The 27,147-nt window shown below is 42.3% G+C and overlaps 4 protein-coding genes across 9 annotated transcripts in view; 2 read left to right on the forward strand and 2 right to left on the reverse strand.

The window, feature by feature from the left end:
• Window positions 1–57: 57 nt before the first annotated feature.
• Window positions 58–7,737, reverse strand: TMEM50A (transmembrane protein 50A). The gene is made up of 7 exons (XM_081016843.1): window positions 7,564–7,737; window positions 5,548–5,658; window positions 4,720–4,832; window positions 2,900–2,967; window positions 2,036–2,128; window positions 975–1,041; window positions 58–517 (listed from the first exon to the last, which is right to left on the reverse strand). The coding sequence occupies exons 2-7, from the start codon at window positions 5,638–5,640 to the stop codon at window positions 472–474; spliced, it is 480 nt and encodes a 159-aa protein (XP_080872969.1). The 5' UTR covers window positions 5,641–5,658; window positions 7,564–7,737; the 3' UTR covers window positions 58–471.
• A 1,275-nt stretch (window positions 7,738–9,012) lies between these two features.
• Window positions 9,013–16,368, forward strand: RSRP1 (arginine and serine rich protein 1). 2 transcript variants are annotated; one of them, XM_081016827.1, is made up of 6 exons: window positions 9,013–9,351; window positions 10,948–11,006; window positions 11,737–12,333; window positions 12,831–12,979; window positions 13,440–13,483; window positions 15,181–16,368. In XM_081016827.1, the coding sequence occupies exons 1-5, from the start codon at window positions 9,278–9,280 to the stop codon at window positions 13,446–13,448; spliced, it is 888 nt and encodes a 295-aa protein (XP_080872953.1). In that variant the 5' UTR covers window positions 9,013–9,277; the 3' UTR covers window positions 13,449–13,483; window positions 15,181–16,368. The 2 variants fall into 2 exon arrangements, with proteins under 2 accessions (XP_080872953.1, XP_080872952.1); XM_081016826.1 differs by lacking the exon at window positions 13,440–13,483 and having other exon boundaries at window positions 9,014–9,351.
• A 3,797-nt stretch (window positions 16,369–20,165) lies between these two features.
• On the reverse strand, window positions 20,166–25,417 carry SYF2 (SYF2 pre-mRNA splicing factor). Of its 2 annotated transcripts, XM_081016842.1 has the most exons (8): window positions 25,261–25,324; window positions 24,551–24,572; window positions 24,187–24,294; window positions 23,614–23,739; window positions 23,225–23,342; window positions 23,016–23,106; window positions 21,276–21,374; window positions 20,166–20,767 (listed from the first exon to the last, which is right to left on the reverse strand). In XM_081016842.1, the coding sequence occupies exons 2-8, from the start codon at window positions 24,560–24,562 to the stop codon at window positions 20,602–20,604; spliced, it is 720 nt and encodes a 239-aa protein (XP_080872968.1). In that variant the 5' UTR covers window positions 24,563–24,572; window positions 25,261–25,324; the 3' UTR covers window positions 20,166–20,601. The 2 variants fall into 2 exon arrangements, with proteins under 2 accessions (XP_080872968.1, XP_080872967.1); XM_081016841.1 differs by lacking the exon at window positions 24,551–24,572 and having other exon boundaries at window positions 25,261–25,417.
• Window positions 25,418–25,495: 78 nt separating this feature from the next.
• Window positions 25,496–27,147, forward strand: part of LOC308483217 (uncharacterized protein) — a 70,747-nt gene continuing 69,095 nt past the window's right edge. Inside the window, exon 1 of one of the 4 annotated variants that reach the window (XR_013989606.1) lies at window positions 25,496–25,613. The gene's annotated coding sequence lies outside the window, so the exon portion shown is untranslated. The remainder of the gene's footprint in view (window positions 25,614–27,147) is intronic. The other 3 variants (XR_013989607.1, XR_013989608.1, XM_081016851.1) reach the window with 3 other exon arrangements.

A 27,147-nucleotide genomic window follows, 5' to 3' on the forward strand; every position in this document is an offset into this window, starting at 1 on the left:
CAAAGGAACCCCAAACACAGCTGGAAAGCCACCCTTAATAAATCTAGAGAACAAATATGATGTTAGTACATATGTGTTACATTTTAATGCACCGAATTAACTTCTTTCATTTGAAAACCTTCCAAAGCCAGTCATAATCCCATTTTCAAAAATAAGTTATACTGTGAAGACCCCCCCCCCACACATATAAATGATCTGTAAAAGAAACATTTACATTGTTTAATATTCATTTATAAAAACAGTCAGGAAGAGGACTTCATAAGTGTTATCTCTTTCTCAGTTTTACATTTTAGTTCACATGCTACATATTTAATGTCATAAGCCAAGAGTAGAAAACAGTCTCAAAGAGAATGAAAAACAAAGGAATTTCATGATTTTCAAGCGCTGTCAGTTTTCATCCTCACTGATACCAGAGCACAAATGCTTACAAAAGGGAGTGGGCAATTAAAATAGAAGGACATATTCTGTTGCTTATTGCCACAAATCTTCAGTGCGACCAAACTTAAAGACCAGGCCTCTGTTAACAAAAGAGACAGGATTAACTGCACAGAATGTTGGAATTGTCACATCAAACAGAGCAAAGCAGTATCTTGAAAATATTTTATGGAAAGCGAAGATAAAAATATTTTAAATAGTCTTCTACAGCACAGCCCTATGCATCTTTCATACAACAAAGCCCCACAAAGATCAACCAGACTTACTCTCAGGGAAGTGTGATTAGGATTCAGGTCGTAAGGCCGCTTTAGAAAAAAAAGATACTTCCATGTGTCTCTGTGTTAGCTCTGTGATGTTTTGGTGCAACGGTGCTTGTGCCAGTCCTGCTCACCCATTTGAAATTTACTTATTTATTATTATTCCGTGACCTAAACATATTGGTTTGGTATGAATGACAGTGCTCCAAGCTACTAAACTTCCATGCATGTGAGATTTAAACACAGAATAACAAATCAACTGAATGGAAGAAATATGCTTACCCAAAAAATATAAAAGCATTTTGGAAGAAGACTGCTATCCCAGGGTATACAGAGATCTTTTCTTTGTCTGGGAAGGGGAAAAAAGAATGTCCTTTATCTGAAGTCCATGAGTTTATTTGTAGCCTCCCCCAACCCCTCAAAAAAGCACAATGACCAGCTCACTGATTTGTTAAGTTTTGCAGGGCTTGCCTAATGCCTTCTTATGCTACCATTGCTACCAGAATCTGGAAAATGAATATACTTGCTTACTTACAACACTTTTATACAGCTTTTCTGTCACAATGGTTCTCAAAATTCTCTTACTTAAAAACAACTAAATACACAAATAAGATCATCAAGAGTCATAGCTCAATAGTAGAGCCTCTGCATGTAGAAGAAGGTGCTAGGTTCAACATCTCCAGGTAGGGCTGGGAGAGACTCCGAAACCCTGGACCAGTCAGTGTAGATATTATTGAGCTAGTTGGATCCATGGGTTTGTCTCAGTATAAGGCAGCTTCCTATGTCCCCATGTCCTAAACCATAAAGTCTATAATACAGCATCAAACCAGCTAGAGGATGCAACTCAATATAGTAGTAAACGCACAGCACAGGAAATTTTCACAGATCTTAATACTCCCAAAGTGTCTATAATCACAAAAAATATTTTAATAATTTAGAAGGCTGAGAAAATAAAGGTGTTTGCCAGGCACCGAGAATACTAGCTTAGGCACAAGGTGAAGAGAAATGACACAGAAGCCGCCTCCCCCCCTTTTTTTAGGTAGGATAGTGACATAAGAGACACTTTCATTATTATAGGGCAGGCTTCCTCAAACTCGGCCCTCCAGATGTTTTATGACGACAATTCCCATCTTCCCAGACCACTGGTCCTGCTAGCTAGGGATCATGGGAGTTGTAGGCCAAAAACATCTCGAGGGCTGAGTTTGAGGAAGCCTGTTATAGGGTATAGGTAGTGTTCATAATGCAAGAGACAAGGTCTCTGCACTTAACCTGATTGCAATTTAAAATGTATACGCATAAGCTAAGGTGCTAATTTTAAAGGTTGCCTTTAACAGATACTTTACCTTGAATAACATAGCCTCCAAAGAGGACCCACATAGATGCAATCAGAGATCCAAATGCCAACATAAATCCAATGAACAGCCAGATGCGAGCACCTGCAAAAGAAAAAACAAACCCACATCAATTGTTTTAAAAACAAGCTGCTCCATTGTTCATAACATAATATTTAAATAGTGGGCAATATGTGACCTGAGGAGGACAAATTAACCATCCCTTCAGAACTACCTAAAGCCCGTGTGCATTAGGAAACATCTGCATGCTCTCCATGTGTCACGGCTGTGAAAGTGCAACATTTCAAAATGTACAAACTTGGTACACCATTTTTCATTGGCGTCCCCTAAAGTAGCCCTTCTGAGAGCCTGGTGCAGTGGAGTGGGGGCAAGGGAGATCTGGGTTCAAACCCCTGCTTAACCAGAAAGGCTGCATTAAGATATACATAATGAGAGCCGTGCATTTGTTGGGAAATTGCACTCATGGCAATTGCAATGCACATCTATTTTGGGATGTGCTTTACAGCAAAACAGATCACTTAGTTGAAAATATCTTAAATATATTATATGGATGCTTATTTAATATTTTTATTAAATCTACTACTTTCTTACATTTTAAGGCCTGCCACAGGGAGCCTCGTCAAGGCCCTCTGCTGCTGCGGGGAAGCGCAGTGTATGGTGGGATCACCTGCCACTGCGGGGAGGCCCAGCAAGGCCCTCCGCTGCTGCAGATATATATATTGATATATTGAGATATTGTGATATTTAGCCGGTGATATATCGTGGTGTTGAAAACCAGATATCGCCCACCCCTAGCAGCGCTCTTTCTCTCTTACACCCACACACTTTTTAATAATTTTTATTTGTTAAGATTACCTGTTTGCCCAAGGCAACCTTCACTGTAACTGTCCCCACGCACTTGTCCATTGGATACTGCATTGATCCTTCATTAATAAGAACATAACATATCACATTCAGATACTTGGCATTTGTATAGAACTGTTTAGCATTACAATCTGCTTCACATGCATTATCCTTTATATCCATACTGTAGTGTGGGTCTTGCCTAATGTGACCTGGTGAATTCATAACATACTCAAGGTAGAGTCTTCCTGCTCCATAACTCAGACTCTTAGCTGCTATGCTATACCAGCTTTCTATGAAGCAATGACAGTAATTCTCCATATACCTCAATACTACCTTGCATTTGGGAATCAGCTGTTCTGAAGAACAATTCAAGCAGCTCAAAACAATTAGTCAAGTTCTAAGTGGGAATCTTATCACTGAAGTAGGAATCACAACTGCAAAACATCAATTGTCTACAAGCCTGCAGTTATTCTCAAATTTCAGTGTGTACAATCAAACACAGAAGACTAAAGCTTCACAGCTCAGGAATCTTAACACCACTGACCGCCCCCTCCCTGAACTGATTGATTGAGTTTACTTATATGCTGCTTTTGCGCAATATGCTGTGCCCAAAGCAGCTCACAAGATTCAAAACCTTGAAATACAGACTAAACAAAAAACACAATCTAGCTTAAAGTACATAAATAATAAGCAAAACCAGAGTTAACCGACAATGAAATTTCTGGTACTGGTCTTGCTGCACTCAAAGGAGCCTGGCTTAAATACAGTTTAGAGGGTGGGAGGAGGGTAGATGGCATACAGCTGGCTCTCCCATCACTCCTCCAGAGGAGGCTGACAGCCATAATTCACTCACCCCCTCCATAGTCAAGCAAGCAGTCTGGGAGTTTCTTACTCAAGATTACATCATGCCAGTATAGACATAACCCAGACCATACTACATTCTGATATAATCGAGACAGACACTATGGGTCACCGGGGAAACTCATTAAGCTATAAAGTGGAAGGTAAAGCTGTGCTATTCTAGGATAAAACAAAACATAAACCACCCCTGTTGCATGCTTGTAAGTCCAGATATGTTCTCAAATTCTGAACATTGCTTTTCTCATGTTTGTGCCTTTTCATTATATAGCCTCAGAACCTCAGTACTGTCAGGTTCCATGGCAGAATCAGCATAATAATTTTAAATCATTATGATTAAATAAAAGACTAGTATAAATTTCTCCTGACCCTAAAACAGTACAAGGGCTTCAATGCCATGGCCACTTATTTGAGAGTAAGCCCCACTAAGCTCAGTGGGGTGGATTTCTGAACACTGATGTAGGAGCAAAACAAATTCTGGGCAAGTTTCTACTTTTCGTGGAAAATATTTCCATTTCATAAGTTCCTTAGTAACAATGAATGGATGCCAACTGCAAATACAATATAAGACAAGCTAGGCAGTTTCATTTTTTAAAGTTTTGTTTACTAAATACAAGTAAAATAAATATGCTAAATTTGATCAGCCCATAGGGTCCTCCCACGCAAATTACCCTAATATGGATAGGAAATTTTGCCAGTTCAAATCTGAAAAACCCACAACACTGCTTCTATGTTAGTATACCTAGGATTAGGCTACAAAACAGCCATCCTATGCTAACACAGTGCAAGTACTTTTAGTTCATTAGCCTGCATCTTGGAACCTATATCCCATAATCCATATCAACAAGTAATGGGTTCATTTTATAAGTCAAAGCAAGTTTTTTATAATTTATTAAATATAAGAAATCCAACTAGCATTTTTACAATATGCATTCTTATTCAAATTCTGTAAGAATATTAGTAGTACCTACATTAGGAATGCAACTGTAGCTATCACTCCACAAGCATGGTATGAATGGTTGAAGTCATCTGAATGTGGATATTTAACAGCTGCATCTATGATAATCCACCAACCTGTAAAGAACTATTTGAACACACAAGTTTCCAACATGATCTTCAATACAATGTTGCTGTAAAGCTACTATGACCACTCTATCAGACATCAATAATGGCAACAATCAGAAGCCGGTGGCAAAACATTTCAGTTGCCCAGGTCGTTCTGATGCTCAGTCAACCACAAAGTCAAATTCAATAAACTGATCCTAGAAGCTCCAGTATGGAACTGGTGAACTAGAAATATCAGATTTGATTCTATTTAGTTTCAGTTTAACTGAAGCTGTGGGTTTCTTTTTGCTACAGGTGTTAAATTTCCACAGAGAAACTAGGAAGACACAGGCATCACCAATTACTATTGTGTGAATGGGTTGCTATTTTTATCCTGCACACATTTGGGCTTCTTATAATGTTGTAACATACAGTACCTCTTATATATTGTGCCCTTTCTGTCTGTTTTGTACACACGTATATATCTTTATACCTGCCAACAAACACCACTTACTGCATCTGACAAAGCAGGTTCTAGTCACCAGAGAAGTGGTACACTTTAAAGTACAATATGCTTTCTTGTTTTTAATATAGTATGCTAGCAGAGCTACCCATTTGTAATGTATATATGCACAGTTTTATTCCATTAAACTAAAGTGGGCTTTTAACATGCACAAATTTACAAATGAGGAGGATCCAACACTGCAAAACTTAAGAAAAACAGAAATATAAACAAGAGATTTAAGTATACATACCAGCACTCCTGCAGCAATAGAAGCTATTGTATTTCGTTTTTCTCCCCAGTCAACACACTCAGAGCATCTCATGTTTTCAAGAAACCCAGACATATTTGAGTTTTGGAAAACCTAGGAGAGAAAATGAAATTTGTTTCTCAACTTCTGTTTAGGTGTGTGGCTTTAAATGTATTAATTGCATTTGAAGTGAGAAGAATTTATTTAAACCTATTCTTATATCACTTACCATTTACAAATAAATCTCAAAGACATTTCTAAAAATACATTAAAACCATTTTTAAAAACAACACAATGTTACAAATATCAGTAAGAGAATAAAAGATAAAATCAGACACATAAGAAAATAAACACAAAAGCAGCACACAAATGTAGCTGAAATACTGCTAGGGATGTGAGAAATGCAATGTTCAAATGTTCCAAAAGAAGTTAATACTTCACTTGCAATCAAGGATAGCCAGAAAACAAAGCAAGAGAGCCTCAAATTGGGAAGCTGAATTCCAAAGAGGTATCCTTTCAACAAGGGGTGGGGAATATACTTGTTTAAAGGAGAAGAAATGAGAAGGATTCTACTGTACTGCACTGCACACAGGAGCAGGGGATGGAAGAAAGGATCTGGAACTGTACAGGCAAGCCACAGCTACCTTGCCCTGTGCTTGTCTGGCGATTCTTAGTTAATAATCAGGCTACTACCCAGACACCATAACTGAGAATTAACCTCCTCAAAGCAATTGTTGTTGTTGTATAGTCGTGTCCGACTCTTCGTGACCCCATGGAACTATCAAAGCAATAGTTTGTAATAAGTTCAGCCTTCCCTAATTGGATGGTCTCCAAATAGTGCTGAGATTCCAATTCCCACCATCCATGGGCGTAGCCAAGGAGGGGCAGCTCCCCCGCCAAGAACAAGTAAAACTATGGAAATACTTAGCTGACACATCATGTCAGTTCTGTGCCCCCCCCAACAAAAATCCTAGCTATAGCCATGCCACCACCCCTGTGTTGAATGAAGCTTCCTCCCAAGAAAGTGTGTGCAGGGCAGTTCTGTGCATACCTTCTTAAAATTCAGTAACTTTGAACATACTGGAGCTACTCCTGAGTAAATTTACCATGATTTAACCTGCAGGTCAGCCAAAGAACCTACTAGTAGGTATATACAAATCTCAAGAATCAGATGGAGCTGGATATCTCCTGCCACCCACCCATTTGCAGGGGAAGTGCTTTCATCCTGGTGGTCCCTGTCCCATCCAAATCCCAGGGATCATATTATGGGTTAGAGGCGGCGAACAGAAAGTCATCCAAAATAGATGAAACTGGCTAATTGATGGATGGCAGATCAAACCAAACAAAAGCTCTATTAAGGCTGGGAAACAAAAACCCATTCAACTGAAAGGAATCTATTTCTCAGAGTAAAGAGAGTGGTACTGGCCAAATGATGGTTGGATACCCAATCCAAGTCTCTAAGGCTGCTGCTCTAAATCCACTTCCTGAGGCGCACATCCCACTGATTTCAATGGGGCTTGTGAGTAAAGGAACAGACCCCACTGAATTCAGTGCAAAAGAGATGGGGAGGGCTAATTTGGAAGGCTGGACAGGCCAGCTTCAGGAAGGCTGCTATGGAAAACTCATTTCCTCACGAGTAAGCCCCACTGAATTCAGTGAGGCTTTCCTCCAAGTAAAGCGGATGGCAACGGCCAGTTTGGAGGCTGCGATCTAAAATGCGCTTCCTCGGGAGCAAATCCAACGGAATCCAAGGGGACTTCCGAGTGAAACGGACGGCGAGGGGGAAACTGATGGAAGGCCGTCGCCCGAAACACACTTCCCCACGGAACTTATTGGGGCTTGGAATAAAGAAGCTGAGCCTCGGCGCTGCACGGCGGCGCTCCGCGCCCCATCTCCAGCCCGACACACCCCTGTGGGCCCAGCGGCTGCCCGCGAGAGACGCAGCTCCCGTCTCCCTCCCGGCCGCTCCAACCGCCCCAGCGACGGGATGGGGCGGGCGGGTGCCCCGTCCGCACTTACTTCGCCTCAGAAGCGCTCTTGAGACAACCGGCTCTAAGGAAAAAGCCGCCGCCGCCGCCGCCCTGGCCGACTCGCCTCCAGCGGAAAGAAAGCCGAACCGCCCCTTCCCGTACCAAGTAAACAAAGACACGGGCTTAGGACCCGGATGCTGAAAAGGCCGAAGCTACGGAGAAGGCGCCTCTATTGCGCAGGCGCTGCGATGCTAATAGCTGGGCTCGGACAAAAAAGGGAGCGGCTAAGTCCGCTCATGCGCACTGGTGCCCTTCATGGTCGCAAATGTCTTGGAGCTGGTTGCGCTCGATTCCAAATGGGAAGGCGGCATTGCTTTAAAAAACAGAAGTGTATATTTATTAACGTTTTACTTTTCAAAACTCGCAATCATGCAGAATAGTAAATGAGCAAACTTGCTTTATTGGGGTTTTAGCGTGGTGAAACGTTGACAGCGCGGCGAAGGCCCACTCGTGCGCTTATATAAACCGGGGACAAGAATGGTGTCTGTGTGCGCGCGCGAGCCTTGTTCATTCGGAGTAAAGCCAGGGCTTTATCGCAGCACGATCTGATACCAGCATCTTTTTCCCCGCCCCAAAGGGGTATAATTAAAAGTTCACGATCTTTCAAATTCAGGTCTTCCAACTAAGAAACCAGCGTTCTGCCAGTAAAATATGAAAATAAATAATATCTGAATCGAGCCAGAACAGTAATCATGCAGATGCACAGGAGGAGCGGGTATACATTCATGCCTAGTTGTGTGTTTGGGGAAAAAGCTGAATTTTAAAGTGTGAAAATAGCACTCCGGACAAGTTTGCTCAGGGTCGCGGAAGGATACCACTAAAATGGTGTATTTATTACATTGACTAACTTCGCAAAACAAAACGTAGCTTTTGTCTTGTCTACCATCATCAATAAGCTAACATCAGAAGAGCCTGTTGGATCAGGTCAACGGCCCATCTAGTCCAACATCCTGTTATTTCAGCAACTGGTATTTCGAAGTATTACTTCCCCCGATCGTGGAGACAGAGTATCAGCATCCAGGCTAATCCAGGAGTCTAATTCTCGTATGAAGGCGAGCCATCCGAGCTGGGAGATTCATAACCTAAAAACACAATTTCTATATGTATTGTATAATATAGAGGGCGGAAGCTGAAGCGTGCAGCTCAAGCGCATACATGGTCACTCGGAAGTAAGGCCCAACGCGTTCGATATGGCTTCTGTCCAGGATAACGTGCAACCAAAGTAAAGCGCGCAGATCGGAGATGAGGCTGAAGGCGCCACTGTACCGTGGATGCTTCGGGCGGAGGAGGCGCCTCCTGGTCTCTATGGCTACCGCCCAGTGTTCTATGCCCCACCCTCAATCCCGAACTGCGCTTGCGCACTGACGCCAATGTTACGTTACAAACACATACTGTAATCCCTCCTCCTCCTGCCCCCTCCCTTCGTCGGTTGAGGATCTGGAAGCTTCTGCGCCATTTCAGTTGGTCTCGGGCGCCATAACAAGCCGGTCGACCTGGCGGCGGCTGCTGACTGTGGAGCGATTTTAACGCTGTTTGTTGTTCGGGGGATGTCTGTGTGATTTTTTAATTTTTAAAAAAACGTGTCTGACGACATATTTGAGAGAAAACCGAGCGAGCTTTATTACCAGTCCCGGTTTTTTGTGGAGATTTCCGAGCGTATTTTTGTTCTTTCGGCACCTTCCCTTCGTTTCCTTCTTCCGGTTATGGCGGTTACCAACGAAGGTGGGCTCTCCCCTCAGGCACCACCACAAAGCCAGGGCCCATCCGCCTGGTACCAGTGAGTCTGAAGCGATTTTTCCCCTCTTATTTTCGCGCGGGGAGGGGAGAACTAAAGGCTGTGAGGCGAAGCGGGGGTATTTGAAGGAGACTCTGGAGGCAGTGCGGCTGCTAACACGAGCTTTCTTAAGGCTTCCTTGCTCCTGCGAGAGAGAGAAGCGGGTCAGTATTGGCCTCTTCCCGAGGGGGGAGGTACAGGCTGACACGGGTTGGCGTCGGATTGACCCATCAGCTGTGAAGACAAAGCAGAGGAGACTCGAGTTTGCAGTCCAGAGCTACTTGAAGGGCAGGAGGTGGGGGGAGAGGAAAAACCCGTAACAAATAAACCTATTATTGGTGGAAGGAAGGCTAAGGCTGATATGGCTCACAACAACCCTGTTAGGTTAAAAAAATCTTTAAAATGAAGCTTCTGTAGGGGTACGAAGAGTATCCTCGTCGGATTGTGCTGCCAGCCCTCTTTGCTTCCAAACTCATTTTTGTGGTGTGGCATTTCTTTAACTTGTTCGGAACTGTAGCCAAACAAAACCAAGGAAGAAGTGTATCTGAAGAAGTGTGCTTGCACACGAAAGCTCATACCAAGAACTAACTTAGTTGGTCTTAAAGGTGCTACTGGAAGGATTTTTTTTTTTTTTTAAACCAAGGAAGTAATTGTAGTTGTTCGGGGTCATTCCTTCCTGCCCTTGGCGTTTCCCCCCATTGTTGCTTCCCTTTCCCATAATCCGTTTTGAGACTGTAAGATAGGAACCTCTCGTCTCTTTGTATGCAAGCAATGCAGTCGTGCCCATGATTCAGAAGTAAGCAAAGCCCTGTTTCCTTCAGTAAGGCTCACTTCCTACTATGTATTGTTCACGGGTGTGGCACCTCGCGAAAGGTAATAAAGGGCTAGGGAAAAGGCTGCCAGCTTTTAAGTAGGATGGGGGGGGAGTGCACGCGTTGGATTATAGCTAATAACTAATTTGTACGCTACCCTAGTAAAGTAGTAATTTATGCTGTCAAGCATGTTTTTGAACAAACGTGTCTTTTGTGTAAACTACCATGAGAGTTCACAAGGGCAGTCTAGTTTTTCCATATCCCCCTAAATTAGAACAATAAGCTGTCAGAAACAGCCAAATCCCATGTATGTTTCCCAAAAATAAATGTCCAAAGCAGTCTTGAGAATGTTCTTGAATGCTTCCTTTGAAATCAGCAGGGTTTAGTGGTGGTTGACATTGGCAGGATTGTGCTGTTTTTTAGGCACTTGCATACTGAGCACCATGAGTCCTTTTTTTAAAAGCCCAGTAAAATCTGCTTTCTGTTAAGGAGGCTTTTGGAGAAAGTAAAATTATACAGTGTGTGATTAACAATAGAGATGACGTTTTATCTGGGAGTAAGCACTGTTGAAGATGGGAGTAAAAATGCTTAGGAAAAGACTAGTAACTTGAGCCTAACACTTTGAGTATGTCGCTCAGTATTATGCCCATATTGCAGGGGAAGGACCTGAGAAAGTATTAATTTTTCTGTAGAACGAACTGAAGGATAATATTGTAGTTCTTCTTAAATTCTAATAAAATTTATTTTAAAAAAGAACTGACTGAATGGTTGCAACTCTTGTTCATAGGAATCCACAGCAGAACCATGGAAGTCCTGAGCAGAATGGGAGTTTTTCAGCACCTATTGGTATGTTGCTTATGGGAATGTATGTCTAGTGTTTGGCTGATGATGTTTTATATTTAAAATGTTTCCACCCCATTTAATTAGTTGTCTGCAATTCAAAGGTGCTTGCTGAATTAGGTGATTCAAGGCTCCAGACAGAACCTTTTTCCTGTATGGTTTGCTAGTGATAAATATTCCTCTATTTAAAGCATTAGAATAATTTTCACACTTTGTGGTAGCAATACAGTACAGTCAATATTTTTGCATTGATTATTAATAAACACAAATTAACAAATAAAACTCTTAACGAAGAGAGCAGGATCATAGAACAAAAGTGGTTTGAAGAATTAAGGAAACAGGAGTGATTATACCCTAGTATGATAGATCCAGTGGGTTGTAACTAAAATGGCTGCTGTTATATAACAGCAGCCATCTTGATTGTTAAATACTTCATATTGCATACAGTTGAATGCCTCCAGCTCCATAGTGGCTCAAAATACTAATTTGACCGTTCTGTGATGTGAGTGGAGCATTAGCTTCTAGAATTCAAGCATTTTTGTTTGAAAGGAGGTTCTATGGCTGTCAAATGAAAGATCTGAACCATGCCACTTAAGATCTTTGAGGCATAAGGTTTTTAATAATGCTTCCGAGTTGACTTGGAAGAAACATTATGCAGTTATGACATTGTCATAGTTCACAATAGCAGAAGTTTTAAATCAAAACTTCTATCTATCCCTCCTTCTCCTAAACAAAGGAACGGGAACTGGGCAACCGAAAGCAGAAGGCACAAGTTTGAAAAATACCGAAAAGCAAAAATCTAGCAAGAAGACAGATGAGATGACAGTCTTTATGGATGACTTGACTTTGAGTTCACCAAAAGAAAGGTCTCGTTCAAGGTCAAGGAGCAGCTGTAGCAGAAGATCATCTTCAAGATCATCTAGTAGGTCATCTTACTCCACAAGATCAAGTTCAAGCACTTCCTCTTCCTCCAGAAGCTGGAGTAGGTCAAGAAGCAGATCAAGATTACGTGCTAAAAGGAATTGTTCTTGGAGGTGCAGAAGGTATTCAAGATCTTATTCCAGAAGCCGGTCAAGATCACGTAGCTACAAATACCGAGAAAGATACCATCCTAGATACCATAGGCGATACCGTCGCTCTCCTCCAAGATACAGATCACGTAGTAGGTCTCCTGGAAGACCGTGCTATAGAAGATCTTACTCTAGAAGCAGGTCAAGAAGCCGAAGATACTATGGATTTGGAAGAACCATATATCCTGAGGCTTATAGAAGCTGGAGAAGCCGTTCTCGATCAAGATCTCGCAGTAGAACCCCTCTTCGCTTGACTGAAAAAGGTATTGGCAGATCATCAATATATATTGGTGGAGATAGGATATTTTCAAACTTTGCTATAGAAAAAATATATCCCATCTTAGTTTAAAAAGTCCTGTCTAGAGACTATTGCTGTACTTTCATTAACTGATAGAAGTAGAGAGTTCTTCTCCAAGAATAGCTGTACATTGAAGTTACTGTGGTTTGGTTTGGTTTGGTTTGGTTTGGTTTGGTTTGGTTCAGTTCAGTTCCTGTGCTCAAATCCTTAGTTGGCTGTAGAATCACTTGATGTGTTTGGGAAGTCACTGTCTCAATTCTTTTGTGTACTGTCTTTGAAAATCACCTCTACCCCCCCAAGTATAAATTTAGCTTTTCTGCTCAGTCATCACTAACTTCCCTTTATCTTGCACTGTGGAACTTGTCTGAATTTCTTTTTTGGTGCTTTCAGTTAGTTTTCTATTGCATTTTAAACCCATGTCACCTAGAGGGCTGAGTACCTGCTGCTGTTTATTTGTTTTAGAAAAAAGAGAGCTACTGGAAATCGCAAAGGCCAATGCAGCAAAAACTTTGGGGACAGACAATGTGGTCCTGCCAGCCAGCTTGAAAATTGGTACAATATCAAAAGAAAGTGAAAGCAGAAAGCCAAATGAGGAGAGTGTAAAGACTATGGTAAGTGAAATGGTTATTCAGATGCTAAAACTAAACGCTTTGAAAAACTACATAAAAAAATAGAGCTAGCCTTGTTTCATCAATTGAAAATAAATATTTGAAAATATTTTCAGAATGTAGTTAATATTTTTCAAGTTTGGAAACCAAATGGCAGATGTCAAATCTTAGCCTGTTGAGGTAAAGTTACCAAGTAATCCTAAACACCTGAGTTCTTTGAAAATGTTCTGAGATTTCCTAATGATTAAATAATAAAATAAATTACGTATTTTACTAGCTCTTCAATTTACTAGTTGGGGTCCTTTTTCATATGTTTTGCTGACCCAGATAAGGCTAATTTATATGGATGTTAAATTTCAAATGGTGTTCTAATACCTGTCAAATTGTGATGCAACGAAAAGTTCCCAGAAATTCTTTATCTGGACACACAGCGCATTTTACATGCTTTATTTCTGTCTTATAGAAATCATGAATATGGTCTCCAGCACTGATGAAGAAAATCTGGTGGTAACTAAGTGATTGTGGGCTGTAGCCAAGCTAACTTAGGGGAGGGAAATAAAAACCAAGTTAGCAAAAGCTGCATTATATAACACATTTTCCAGAAGATTAGAAAGCTTTTACACAAATGAAATCCTATGGTACTCACTGTGAAATATCAGGGGCTTGTTTCATTTCTAAGTTAAGCAGAAATTTAGACAACTATAAAATGGTATTGGTAGCTCTCCCAGATGTGAAGGGGAAAATCAGAAGAATCGGACTTCACTTGCAAACAAGATCTTCTAATCTTTATGAAGCTGATATGTAGGAGTTAATGATGTAACAATTATTTTGATTAAAAATATTACACTTCATCAATTCATCTTCCAAAATATCTAGTGAACACAGCATTAAGGAATGAATGAGGTTATACACAATATTTTCTGAAAACAGCAAAGATGAACTCCCCTCTTTAGTAGGCATTCATGCCTCACAATGAAGGAAAGAGCAGGGAATAGCCTGTTAGTTCCACACTTTTTGTTGCACTCTGTTGTTTCATCAAGTAGTGCGAAGGGAACTTGTAGTGATGAGCCTTCTCTTCATGTGTTGGCTCCCCACACGTCCTGGAAAATTGTAATGGGGAGGGGGGGGCGCCTAGATACGAGTCAACCAAAGGCGCATACTTTGAGTCTGATCCTAACCATGTTTATTTTAAAGCCTGATAGCTTTATTGTAGGTTATTTTCAGACATGCAAGTTTAGGATTACAGCTGTAGTGTGTTAGAACAGATTTCGTTCTTTACTATGAGCTATGTTATTAGGTTTAAAATAGACCTTCCCTTTGAACAACCCAGAAAAAAATAACAGAAAATGCCAAAAAAGGGATCTGAGACTAGTATTACAGTTCAGGACAGTGCCTTTCTTGTACCTCTGAGATCAATAAATTGAATGTATATATATAGAGAGAGAAAGAGAGTAGTTTATAGTTCTATTCAGAAGCAAGTACACCGAGTTCAGTGGCACTTCCTTCAAAATAAAAACATGCCTCCAACCTTTCATGTGAAAACTTAAATATAAAAAAATAAGACAGAATTGGTATAGGGGTCTGGAAAAACAAATCCTACATCTACTAATACGGTGCTCATTGCGATAATGGATTTTTGTGGAGATTTGATTTCTCATATATGATCTATTTTTAGATATTTTAATATGGATTGTGTAAAACATCACAAACCTGAAGAGTGGGGATAGAGAAACTGTGACCCTCCAGATACTGTTTAATTCCCAATTCTGTCTCAGCCAGTGAACAGGGATTATGCGGGTTATAATTTCACATCTGGAGGGCCACTGGTTCCCTATCCCAGTTACAGATAAATCAGCTTTAAATCTGCTTAGAACAGGCATAGGCAAACTCAGACCCTCCAGTTGTTTGGGACTACAATTCCCATCATCCCTGACCACTGGTCCTGTTAGCTAGGGGTGATGGGAATTGTAGTTCCAAACATCTGGAGGGCTGGATTTAGCCTATGCCTGGCTTAGAAGCATAGGACAGGTAACAATGTGGAGAGTGCTCTAATAGGAATTGAACTTTTTAGTCCTTACCTATGAGCTTTAAAGATTCAAGTATGGAAGTTTGCACAGGAATTGATCTTTAAGCAGCTCTGTATGTCTTCATACGTTGTTCTAATTGGATTATATCTTACAATTTATGTTAATTTTATTTTTCAGAATGCATTGTGGCAGGGTCACTGGCCCTAAAACCAGCAACTGTTCCTTTTAAAGAAGCCACACTGTCCTCAGGAAAAGACAAGAAAAAAGAGACCCCATCTGGTCAATGGATTCCTGTTGGGAATGAGGAAAATGTTATGTTCCATAACATTTCACCTAAAAGTACATCCTCTAGAGCATGCCAGTACCCATGATCTCTTTGAGCTGTTGAGGCATTATGGGGTTTGAAATCCTCTCAAAATTCAGGGTTTAAATACAGAATGCTTAAAACTGTATTAATTTGAGATTTGGTTTATTTTCCAGATATACTATGGGAGTTATATAGAGGTCCAGAAATTACAGGTTGGAATCTTACATTTCTGTAAATAACTTTTCATGTGGCTGTAATAGACTAAATTACAGGTGGGTAACTTTTCTCCTTGTGAGTCATGTAGCAACTTCTAGTGTTTAATGTGAGTGTAGCTTAATTACTGTACTACATATAAAATTATTTTTTCTACACTTTTAATACTTTTCAAGTCAACACTTTAAAAAGTGTGAATTATGGCTCCTGGTGGTAATTCAGTTGGCTTGTGTAGCTTCCCACATTCCTGTTTAACCTGAACACCACCATATTTTGCAAGTGGCAGAAGGATAAGCAAATAAAATTCTACTTGTGCTCTTGAAGTGGCAAAACTTTGAATTTTCAGTTGCACAAGGTTAAAATATTTTTTGTCTGCTGTCTTGTTATGGAACCAGCATAATTGCTCTCATGTTGCACTTTTAGTTAGAAGTAAAACATTTGCAATGTCAGCTATGACCTTCTGAGCTTGTGCATGTTCTAAGTACAACTGCTATGAGCCTAGTGCTAGATATATAAATTCTCGGTTTTTTGTAGTTTGCCCCAAAGGCTTATAATGTTGTAATGCAAACTTAAGGTAGAATTTAAGTAGACTGCCTTTCAAGCAGAAGGGTTTGGTTGGGGCAAAGTTTATGTCAGATGAAAGTAGGTATTAGGTAATCCCTATATTGTATGGATGTGTTGCTATTGCTAAATGTGATTAGTTCGTATGACATTTAAGGAGAAAGCTAGATTTTGTGACTTGACTTAAAAGCTAGAGATAAGATCACTTGCACAAGCAGCACCTTTCTTTTAATATGCATAAAACTGGACTACGTGTATAAAATAAAAGCTTTTAAATAAACCTATCCTGAATATTGTGTGACATTTCTGAGCATTTATACTTAACAAAAGTGAATGGGATGTTCAAGGCCAAAGAGGTATGAGCAAGTTGCACTTTTCCTCGTAACTTTGGTACCTGAAAATGAGGCAGATTCTTCTGTAAACCTCGTCAACAAAATACAAAACAGCCAACCTAACATCCACTGCAGCAAATGTAATGTTCACGAGCTGAGATTGTGTAATGCTAGCACCATCTACTGGAAGCTGTGGGGGTTTTGCTGTGAGTTGCCGTGTTTATTTCCAGGCCTCTACTGTAGCCAGCATTGCCTTAATTGTACAACATCCAGGCTGAGTCGCCTGCTGCCTTGCAAAGTAAGGCCCTTCAGTAAAAGCAAAGGCGTAACAGAGCAGATGAACTTTTGTACTACCACTTCAAATCAAAATTGCTTTGCAACTGCAAAGCAAAATTATTGGCATTTGCAAGGTGAACTATGCCCTCTTTAACTGAGTTGTGCCTGAAGCATTTATTCAAAATTCTGCTATGAAGCTGAATCTTTAAATATTGTGAAGATGTCTCATTACTTCATCAAAACCAACTTGGAAAAGAGGAATTTATGGTTGGCTGCTAAAAACAATCCTTTCGTCTATATTCTGTCCTGTAAAGCACATCTGAAGAAAATCAAATGGGGTTTTTTTTCACAGTACTTAGCACCCCATAGTTTTTTTCCTGCCTGCTCCACCAGCACCTTGCCCAGTGTGACCTCTCGCCTCCCACCCTCCCCAGGATCCCCATTATTTACCTTGGAGATAAGCAGTGCAGCCAAAGGGGCCACCCAAAGCACCCAGCTCAATGAGCCCTCTTGTGGGGGCGCCTCGGGCAGTGGCCAACTGCACTTCTGTGTCTGTTCACTATTTGCTGCCCCAAGCCCAGTTGACGCCCATCCTCTTGGTGCCAGGTGGCTCCTGCTGCAGTAGCTGCTTGCTGTCTCAGGACCACCATGCTCACACCACTACTCCAGAGCCCTGGTAGCCTGCGGCCCACGTGTTGGACCACACTGATCTAGAGTTTTTAGTTCACACTGCTGAAGATAAAGGAACCCAAGTTGTTGGCAACCCATCCTCTCAATTTAGGCACCTAATTTGTCACCTGGAACACAGTCCCATTGAAGTATGACTGTCCATCTTGAAGTAATCCTTTTGGGTAGTTTTTGCAAAGATAGGGTCTGAGTTGACTGAATGATCTGTTGAGGATCACTTGTGTCTTCACAACGACATGGGTGGTGAGGCCAGATATTTAGTTTCTTCCTAAAGCCAATTCAGTTTCAGAGCTCATGCTTCCTTGTTAATGACATGGCATGCACCGGGCATCTCTGGCAGCCATTACAAAATTAATTTAACTAGGAACTGTGCCCCTGTTCGCTCTGATCTACAACCCTTCTGACATTCCCTCCATTAAAGCCCCATGAGCTTCCCCTTCCCACGCCAAGCAACTGCTAAGCTTGCTTTCCCCCTTCCCAGCCCCATGTTCGAAGCCACTTCTAAAACCCTGCTTTCACTCACATCCATGCCTTTTTTTGTGCAACCCCTTCCTTGCACACAACACATCCCCATGGTAACCTGCATCTTCTGCCGTCCACACATTGCAACTACCAAACAACCTTTTAATCTGCCCAATTACAAAGTCACTACCCCCTATTCTTCAGTCCCTTTCATGCACCAGCTTTCATCTTAACCCACTCCTTTTCCCTCTGCCATTTTTTCAACCCTTGCACACCATTTTCATGCCTTATTCCCTCTCAAGCCCCTTTGTCCATACCCAATTATTACATTCACCCCCTTTCCATTTTTTAACTCCTGCATGCACCCCAGCTGATACTATGTATGCATCATAAACATACAGGATTGTATCTTAAGACCAAACCTTTCGGCTTCTTCGGTTAGGGAAGATTAAGCTCAGCTGATGGCTGCTGTACATATATGGGGTTTTGCTTGTTAATAAAATGCCTCATTATCTACATTGAATCTGGAACTTCATGTTGGAAGACAACACATGGAACAGGGTTGAAATACACTTGGGAAGGTGCTGTGGGATATTTGAGGGTTCTGCATCCTTTGTGGCAATTTTCTTAGGTACACGACCATAGAGGGCGATTTTGGGCAGGGTTTGCAACAGCAAATTTTGTCACTTTAATTAGGTGAGCCACCCTTCCTAATTGGTTCAGGTTAGATTCATCCTGCTCTCTTCTGGCTTCTTTCTGCCCCCTCAGGAAAGGAATATTTACAGTAAGCGCCTACTGTTCTGGTAATCACTTTCCAGTTTCTTATAGCCACACTGATAACTTATGAAAACTATAAACTATTTTTATTTCAAATACAAGAACTGCGTGTGTATTGACAGTTATCAAAATTCATCAATAGGTGCCACTGGCCAGACTGTGGAGTACCTGGTATGTGATGCCAGGTTTTACATACAACGTGTCTGGCAAATTTAGCAGCAGCTTCCTTCTCTAGCTTTCCCTTTACAATAGTAGGAATTCTAAAACTGAACAAAGCAGTGAGCCCGTTTCTCCAAGTCACCTATAAGGAAGGTATCTTCTGGCAATTCATGTGTGACAAATACATGCTGCAACCTTCATGAGTGCATGGCCACCTCCAAGAGCCCTATTGGGCATTGCTGTGAGATTAGGCAACTCTTGTTATATTCTGGAGTCGTCCTGCAGTCATACCAGGGAATAAAACACAGGTTATGTATCGGTGGGCGTGCAGGAGGTCCTCCAGTCCATTTTCCCCCCTTATGACTTGTAACACATGATCCTCTTCAATGATGTCATTATTCCCTTCTGAGGCACAGGATAGCAGCCACAAAACTCCATTTCCACCCCCACCCCCAAGTTAGGGGGGTTCATTTATTGCTTAGGCTTCCCTTTTTCTGATCCTTCTAAACTGCTCTTTCGTTAACATGGAAACTGGAGGGAGTTGCCAGTTACTGAAGGTTTAATCACATGTCCCTGCCGCTCCTAGGCATTGGGAGGTGTTAAGCCATTTGTCTTCTAAGGGCCTCCTGTTTGTCCACTTGAAAGAACATCCTGGCAAATAACCAATGTTCTTCAACAAAAGCAATATTGGAGAACTGGGTACATATAACAGTACATAATTTTGCATTTCTAAAAGCACAAACCCCATATTGTTAAATCACACTTTGGTGCCTGCTAACCACATTTGGCTATTCAGGAATAAGTTAATCCCACTTGCTTCAAAGGCAGGGCTATGGAAATGATTTGCCTACTTTGGAAAGAACAGCCCTAACTCTTCATATTTTTCTTTGTACCACCACTTGGCTCCTTTACCACCACCACACATTTCCACTTAGTCAGCAAACCAGGCAGAGTTCTGCACTATCCGATTTACCACAAGAACAGGGGTGAGGATCCTTTTTTGGCCAGTGGCCAAAGTTTTCATCTCCCCAGCCCTGGTGGGCCAAATTTGACAGGTGGAACTTCAAAGCGCAGGAAGAAGTTTGTACTGGAATCCTGTTAAAGGGGAAAAGCTTTTAGCTGGGTTTCTCTGCAAACTGCATCCTGAATCAGGAAGGTGTTGGCATGGAATCCTGCCAAGCTGAGCAGGATTTGACCCCTGCTCATCAGCTTTCTGTCTTGGCTGCAGACACCTGTTCTCTGCTGGGAGTATGTGTGCATAACCAAGGGAGGATTTAATTCAGCCCTCTTGCCCATCAACTAAAATCAACTGTTGACAGGCAGGTGGATATGGCTTGGAAAATGGCTTCGCAGGCCAAACAGAAACCTCTGGTGAGTCAAAATTAATCCATCTTTTTAAAGTTTTACATAGTTGGATAACTAATTTAATCAAACCAACATACAACTTACAGGTTTACATTTGAGCTTGAGTAAAAATGCAGCCTTTTAGCATATACAAAGGCAGTGGTTTTCACGGAAACCTCAGATACATAAAAAAAACCCTGAAACAAATTTGCTTTAGCTGGAACCTAGACTTAAGATATGAAAAGGAACAGAAAAGGGGTTCTCTGCCAAAATTCAAATGATGGTTTTTCGATGGTTACATACCTATTTATGTTCAAGACAAATTTGTTCTTGAGGAGCAATACTTCTTGGACTAGCTTAATGTTCGTACTACCTTAGTTTACAGTTCAAGGTGCTTTTGCAAAACAGGTTTTACACTTAGGGAATTTTTGAAAAACCAGGCCGGCTACAGTGCTGAACCTGCCTCTGGAACTTTCTAGCTTAGACAGCTGTTCCTCTTTCCAAATTCTGTTTAATCTCTGCAGTATATTTCCCATAGAACCTCTCAGCCTTCTTGTTGAACTTGGCATTTCTTTCATTAATGTAGTCAATATCAGCATCATCATTGTATGATCGTCTCCGGCTGTATTTTTCACGTTTTTGGATTCTGGAAGGAAAATTAATGCAGTGAGACTGTGCCTAATGCAAACATCTGTTCAAGGATGATTTTTCTTTTTTTGCACAACTAGTTTTTCAGCTCCAAATGCTCAAAGGAGTTTAAATAAGAAAGTCAACAGAATTAAAGTCAATTAAGAGTCAAATTGTCAAAAACCCCAAATAACAGGAGACTATTTAAAAGACCTGACTACTTTAAAAGACTATTTAAAAATGTTTTTACTTGTCTTTGAAAAAAAAAGGAGAACAGAGAGACAGATGGAGTTTCAATGGAACAGCCTCCCAGGTTTTGAGGCTATGACTGAAAAAGCTTTGCCACTCATAAGGATGAACTGAATGGCTGAAAAGGGTGGAAGCTGGAGCTGGACTTCATAAACAGATCTCAACATTTGTGTGCGGTGGGTGGGTGGGGGTGTCATACAGGACAAGATGCTCACAAAGTTCTTTTAAAAAGCTCCGACATTGTAATTAGTTAATGTTTCATTTGCTTTTGTACTTACTGTTTTTCAAGATCCGAAACCATTCTATCAACCCCTTCTTTACATGGCACGTGAGTTCCATGGAGAAGGCTATTTGAAGTCGGAAATAAATCTTCGCCACTGAATGGGGGGGGGGGGAGACAAACCCAGACACTTTTACCAGTCCATTACTGACAGTATTAACATACATGTTTTCTAGATTTCATGCCCAGCAAGTCTCTAATCAGTTAATGGGGACAAGAGATTTTCCTACTGAAACAAGTACAGTAATACCTCCCTGAACGCCTGCCTTGTCTAGCGTCCATTCAGGTGAACATCTGCGGCAAACCTGGAAATACCGGAACAGGTTACTTCCAGGTTTGCTGCTTGTACAGAAGAGCTAAATTGCGCTCCGCGCATGCGCATAAACGCAAACTGCTCCGCGCACGTGCGCAAACACGGCACTTCACCCTGTGTCCTTTTCAGCTAGCGGCTAGGGCTATGGAATGGATCCGGGCCGCAAAACGAAGTACAACTGTAGCCAGACATTGTGTATAGATGGGCTTTGAAGACACTCAAACCCAGGGCGCAAGGGAGAAACGTGCTAAGAGGAAGGCACGCTTGGCAGATCCACACCGTGATCAACTCCCGCCCGGAAACAAATGTCCCCACTGTGGAAGGGCGTGTGGATCTAGAATTGGTCTCCACTGTCACTTATGGACTCATTGCTAAAACTGTGTTTATGGAAGACAATCTTACTCGGCTATGAGTGATCGCCAAAGAAGAATAGACAGTTGCCTTGACCTTTTGAAGCTTAGCTGGGATCTGTCCATTTAGCCACAGCAGGTTCTCTCACAAGGGTCCAGTTGATACAATCACCCAAGTGCAGATGGTCCTGCTGCTCTTTCTCACAGAGCAGTTGCAACCAATTACCCTTTTGCGAGAAGTGGAGGTGCACAGCATGCCTGGCAGCAGCAGCAATGAGTGGAAATGGCAATTCTTTGCTGTCTGCTGCTGCACCTCTACCTCACGAGGCATTAGGAACTGATGGCCTCTGTGAAGGACAAGGAGGAACCCAGCTCCTTCAAGTTATTCTCCAAGGTACCAGAACTTACGTCTTTTCTTAAAATGTTGTATTAATTTTTGCATTTGTATGCTTTTTATATAATAATAATAATTTTTATTTATACCCCGCCCTCCCCAGCCAAGGCCAGGCTCAGGGCAGCTAATAAGCAATAATAAAAACAAGTTGAATGATTACAACTTAAAAACAAAATTAAAATACAACATTAAAATATTGAAACATTAAAAATGTTAAAATGTAGCCTCATCACAGGAGGAGAAAGGAAAAGAAAAAAGAAAGAGAGGGAGGGAGGGAATCAAATTGGCTCCAAGCCAAAGGCCAGGCGAACAACTCTGTCTTACAGGCCCTGCGGAAAGAAATCAGATCCTGCAGGGCCCTGGTCTCATGAGGCAGAGCGTTCCACCAGGCCGGAGCCAGAGTTGAAAAGGCCCTGGCTCTGGTTGAAGCTAATCTAACTTCCTTAGGGCCCGGGACCACTAGGGTGTTGCTATTTATGGACCTTGAGGCTCTCCGTGGGGCATACCGGGAGAGGCGGTCCCGTAGGTACGAAGGTCTTAGGCCGTGAAGGGCTTTAAAGGTCAAAAGCAGAATTTTACAATTTTAGAATTGTAAGTCACTCTGACACACTTGATGTAAGTGACAAATAAATGTTAATAATGCTAATACTAATGATATGGGGCAGACAAAATAAGACTTACCTTTCTTCTCTGAGTTTTTCATATTTCTCCAGGTCAGGTCTGATCTGCTTGGTCAACCTCTGGTACTGGCGTAACTGAGCTGCTGCATAATCTATGAAGTAAAAAAAAAAAAGTCTTTTGTACTACTAAACATAATCACTTGTTAATAAAAGCTCTTGATTTTATTCACACTCAATGGCTGGAACAGATGCGGCCAAACACCTTCTTACCAGAAAATCCAAGATCAGGATTTTTCTTCTTCCTCTTCCTCTCAAATCGTTCAGCATCCTCTGCGCTGATTTCTAACAGTTTCACTCTCTCATAATCTTCTCCTTTTGCCACACACTCCTAGCACACAGCAAGAACATATTGATATTTTGAAACGGGTTCTCTTTCAGCACAGTGAACTTTCCCAAGGCTAAATGCATTCTGCCTGTCAAAATATAACCAAGACTGTACGCCCATGCACAGTTACTGGAGGGATGCACTCTGGCTCCTGCCATTGGTAAGAGGACCTGGGACCACTAGAAGACTGCCCCCTGCCTCCCAAGAATATCATCAAGGGGGAGACCAACCTGACCACATCCATTGGCCAGGGAAGGGACAACTGTTTGCTTACCTTTTTCTTTTCCTCCACTTTTAGTTCCCATTCTAAACGTGCCTTTTTTGCTTCCCAGTTTGTTGGCAATTTCAGCCTTTTATCTTCCTCCACAACCTCCTGGTGATTTAACTTGCGGGCTTCATTCTTTTAAAAAGGAGAAGAAACCAGAAAGATGTTTAGAAAACAGAGTTTAATTTACTACAAGTAAAACAAACATGCTAAAGAAGATCATCCTCTAGGGCAGGCGTCTCTAAGTCAGAAATCTTTGATCCACCATATGTTGCTGATCTAAAACTCCCATCGGCTGCAGCCAGCATGGTCAATGACCAGGGATGCTGGAAATTGTAGTTTACCAACATCTGGAGGGCTAAAGGTTCCCCACACCTGATTTAAGGCATCAGAAAATTTCCCAAAGCAAACTGATTTTTTTCTGACTCAAACCTGCATTTTAAAAACCCATTTTAGTGGAGCCCCTAAGCAATTGTTAGGATGTAAATTCTCATGCTGGTTTACTGCTACATATGCACTCCCTCCAAGCTAACAAGCAGGGACCAGAACTGTTAGCACCAACCCCATAATGAGAGATCTCACCCTTTTCAAATGAAGCTCTCTGAATTTCCTAAGTCGCTCTTCTCTCTTCTGTGCAGCCATCTCTTCTGTTGTAATGGAAGCAGGTTCTTCTGATGTGTCGGAAGTAGCCTGAAAAGTCACCCACACATGTTAGAAAAGAAAGATCTGCTTTTGAGATTAAGTGTTTAGTATACGAATATAAGGAACGGTTATACTCTCAGCACCATGGAAAAGTTCTATTAAGGCATCCAAAAAACATTAAGCATGTACATTTCCACAAGAACAATGTAGGACCACAGAAGCTTTCAAGCTATGTCCTTAGAAAGCCTTCCTTAGCAGTAACAACAACAAAAGAGGAAGCTCAATGATGATATTTATAGCACACCTCACCTATCATGTTAGGCAGACTGAAAAATAGAGAAAGTGAACAAGACCCCCCAAACACAAGAGCACAAGAAAAAGCAAAATCCATGAAAATAACCCCCAGTGCTGGCAATGCATATTCAGTTGCAACAAGGCATCTGAACTACTTGGAATGGTCATGATGCCACATACATTAAAGTGTTCCCAACACAGACCTCCTGCTGCTGTCCGCATTAAGGCAGCTACGGAAAAGCTTTTAGAGAAGCTGCGGAAAAGATCAAACTGGAATTCTCTACAACATTATTTCACACGGCTCTATTTAGGGTGACATTGCAATTTTAATTATTTTAAGTTACCCCGAGTAATTTGTATGGCTCAGAAGCGTAGGCTATAAGCTCTTATAAAAGGAAATCAATAAATGTCTCCTCCCTGACAATGCCAGAGCCATTTCCCGTTCATGCTGTACCTCCTGCAGCAGTGACAAGAGAGATAAAGAGAGATTAAAAGATCCGGCTTTCCCCATCCCCAAAAACATCCCTTCGCCATCAGCTCCTGCCTCGGGGTTCCTCAGCACTTCCTCACCTCCAGGTCGATCCCTTTATCTACCATCCCCTCCTCTCAAACCTCTCCCTTCCCCAGTTCAGAGGCGCCCTCAGCCGTGAAGCTTCCTCATCCTTCTCCTTTCTTGGTCGGCCATTTCCTCCCCAACACTCTCCTCTCCTCTTCTCTCACCATCCCAGGCGAAGAAACACCAAGATCCTCTACCGCCGCCATCTTCCTCTTGCCGTGTTCGTAAACAATGAAGCTACTTCCTGGCTTTTCCCTCTCCCCGTTCCGCCTCTCCTAATGACGTAGACGCCTCCTAATGACGTCTAGACTGTAAAAGGAACAAACAGTAAAAGGGGGGGCGGCGGGGGACGACAGCGCACGTATTAAGGAGACGCATGCGCAGTCTCTGTCGGCCTCGTGAGCGGCCGCCACTCGTCACAGTTGCGCTGCAGCGACGCCACAAGACTGAGGAAGGAACTGCATAGCATAGCAAAAAAGGAAAAAAAGGCGTAAGAGTATGGACTGTATCAGGAAAGGTATGTATAAAGCCAGGGTTACCATACAGGCACGGCAGATCCACTTCCTGTAATTCCGATCAAGAGCACCTATTTAATGAATTAATTTTAAATTCCCTTTTAAAATCCCACTCAAAAGTCATTACCCATAAAAATCCATTCTCCCCCCCCCAAGCTATGCTTACAAATGAACATGGGATGGCAGTATAGTTCTAAATATTCATCCACAGATGTTAATGGAATAGAATTTGATCATTAAGTAGACGGGTCACCTTTTCTTTTCAGCTCTTCTGTGACCAAGGGCACAGCGCCTCAGAGGAGATGCAGACTCAGTGGCGTAGCGTGGGGGGTGCCAGGGGTGCCGGCCGCACCGGGCGCAACTTCTGGGGGGGGCGCGAGTCCAGAGGGAAGGGGAACGCCCCTCGCTCAGCCCGCGCATCCCTCGCCCGCCGGCAGCTTCTCCTCCTCGCCTCGCTCAGCGCCGCCGCCGCGGATGCCGCCCAGACCCCCCAGCGCCCAGGGCCATTTCCCGGGGAGCCTCCTCTGGCACATGCCCCGCGCAGGAGGAGGAGGGGGAGGCGGCTCCGGGATGCTCCCTCCCGCCCCGGGAGGCAGAACGCAACGCACAACACACACACACCCTGTCGCCCCCGCGGCAGAGCAAGGCAGCCAGACGCGGAGCAGGGAGAAAGGCTCGGGCTCACCTTGGGGCAGCCTCCGGAGAAGCGAGTCCCGAGGAGGAGGAGGAGGAGGAGGAGGAGGAGGAGAAGCCGCCGCTGCCGCTGCCGCCGCCGCCGTGCGCCCCCAGCACCGGGAGAGAGGCCGCTGGCCGCCCGGCGGGCCGTGGTTCCTTCCTCCGTCGGGCGCCCAAGGGGAGGGGGCTTTGGCTGCCTCGGCCCGCGGGGGCTCCACAAATAATAAATTTAATAAATTCCTTTTTTTAAAATAAGATATTTATTAAAGTTTTCAATTTTATACAAAGAGAAAAATGCAAAAAATAGAAAAAATATATATTAAAAACACATAAAATTCACAACTTATTTTTCAATAACATATTTCCCTGACCTCCTCATACCTCCCCTTCTTGTTTTCTAGTTCAAATTATTTGTTCAGCAAATCCTTATCTCATAGCATTACCGCTAAATAACACCTTATTTTCTATCCAAGTTCTTGAAACTTAAACTTTTACTTTAAAAAACCATTTTTTCATAACCTTTTATACCATTACAGCTAGAAACCACTTAACGTAATTTCAATCCAACATCATTCAACATTCCTTAATATTGCAGTATTTCTGTAAATAGTCCTTAAATTTCTTCCAATCTTCTTCTGCCGACTCTTCTCCCTGGTTGCGGATTCTACCAGTCATTTCTGCCAATCCCATGCAGTCAATCAACTTCATCTGCCATTCTTCCAGAGTGGGTAAATCTTGCGTCTTCCAATACTTTGCAATGAGTATTCTTGCTGCTGTTGTAGCATACATAAAAAAAGTTCTATCTTTTTTAACACCAACTGGCCAACCCAGTGGCGTAGCATGGGGGGTGCAGGGGGGGCC

The sequence above is a fragment of the Podarcis pityusensis genome (genome assembly GCF_964106645.2).
Source record: "Podarcis pityusensis genome assembly, chromosome: 8".
Lineage (NCBI taxonomy): Eukaryota > Metazoa > Chordata > Lepidosauria > Squamata > Lacertidae > Podarcis > Podarcis pityusensis.

Coding starts and splice junctions, on each gene's coding strand:
- RSRP1 (XM_081016826.1), top strand. CDS start 9,278: ATGGCGGTTACCAACGAAGGTGGGCTCTCCCCTCAGGCACCACCACAA. Junction 11,007..11,736: donor GAGTTTTTCAGCACCTATTG/GTATGTTGCTTA, acceptor TCCTAAACAAAG/GAACGGGAACTGGGCAACCG. Junction 12,334..12,830: donor TCTTCGCTTGACTGAAAAAG/GTATTGGCAGAT, acceptor TATTTGTTTTAG/AAAAAAGAGAGCTACTGGAA.
- TMEM50A (XM_081016843.1), bottom strand. CDS start 5,640: ATGTCTGGGTTTCTTGAAAACATGAGATGCTCTGAGTGTGTTGACTGG. Junction 2,968..4,719: donor GCTACAGTTGCATTCCTAAT/GTAGGTACTACT, acceptor TTATTAATGAAG/GATCAATGCAGTATCCAATG. Junction 1,042..2,035: donor TGGAGGCTATGTTATTCAAG/GTAAAGTATCTG, acceptor TCCCCTTCCCAG/ACAAAGAAAAGATCTCTGTA.
- SYF2 (XM_081016841.1), bottom strand. CDS start 25,302: ATGGCGGCGGTAGAGGATCTTGGTGTTTCTTCGCCTGGGATG. Junction 23,107..23,224: donor TCCTGATCTTGGATTTTCTG/GTAAGAAGGTGT, acceptor TTTACTTCATAG/ATTATGCAGCAGCTCAGTTA. Junction 21,375..23,015: donor GAAAAACTCAGAGAAGAAAG/GTAAGTCTTATT, acceptor CCCCCCATTCAG/TGGCGAAGATTTATTTCCGA.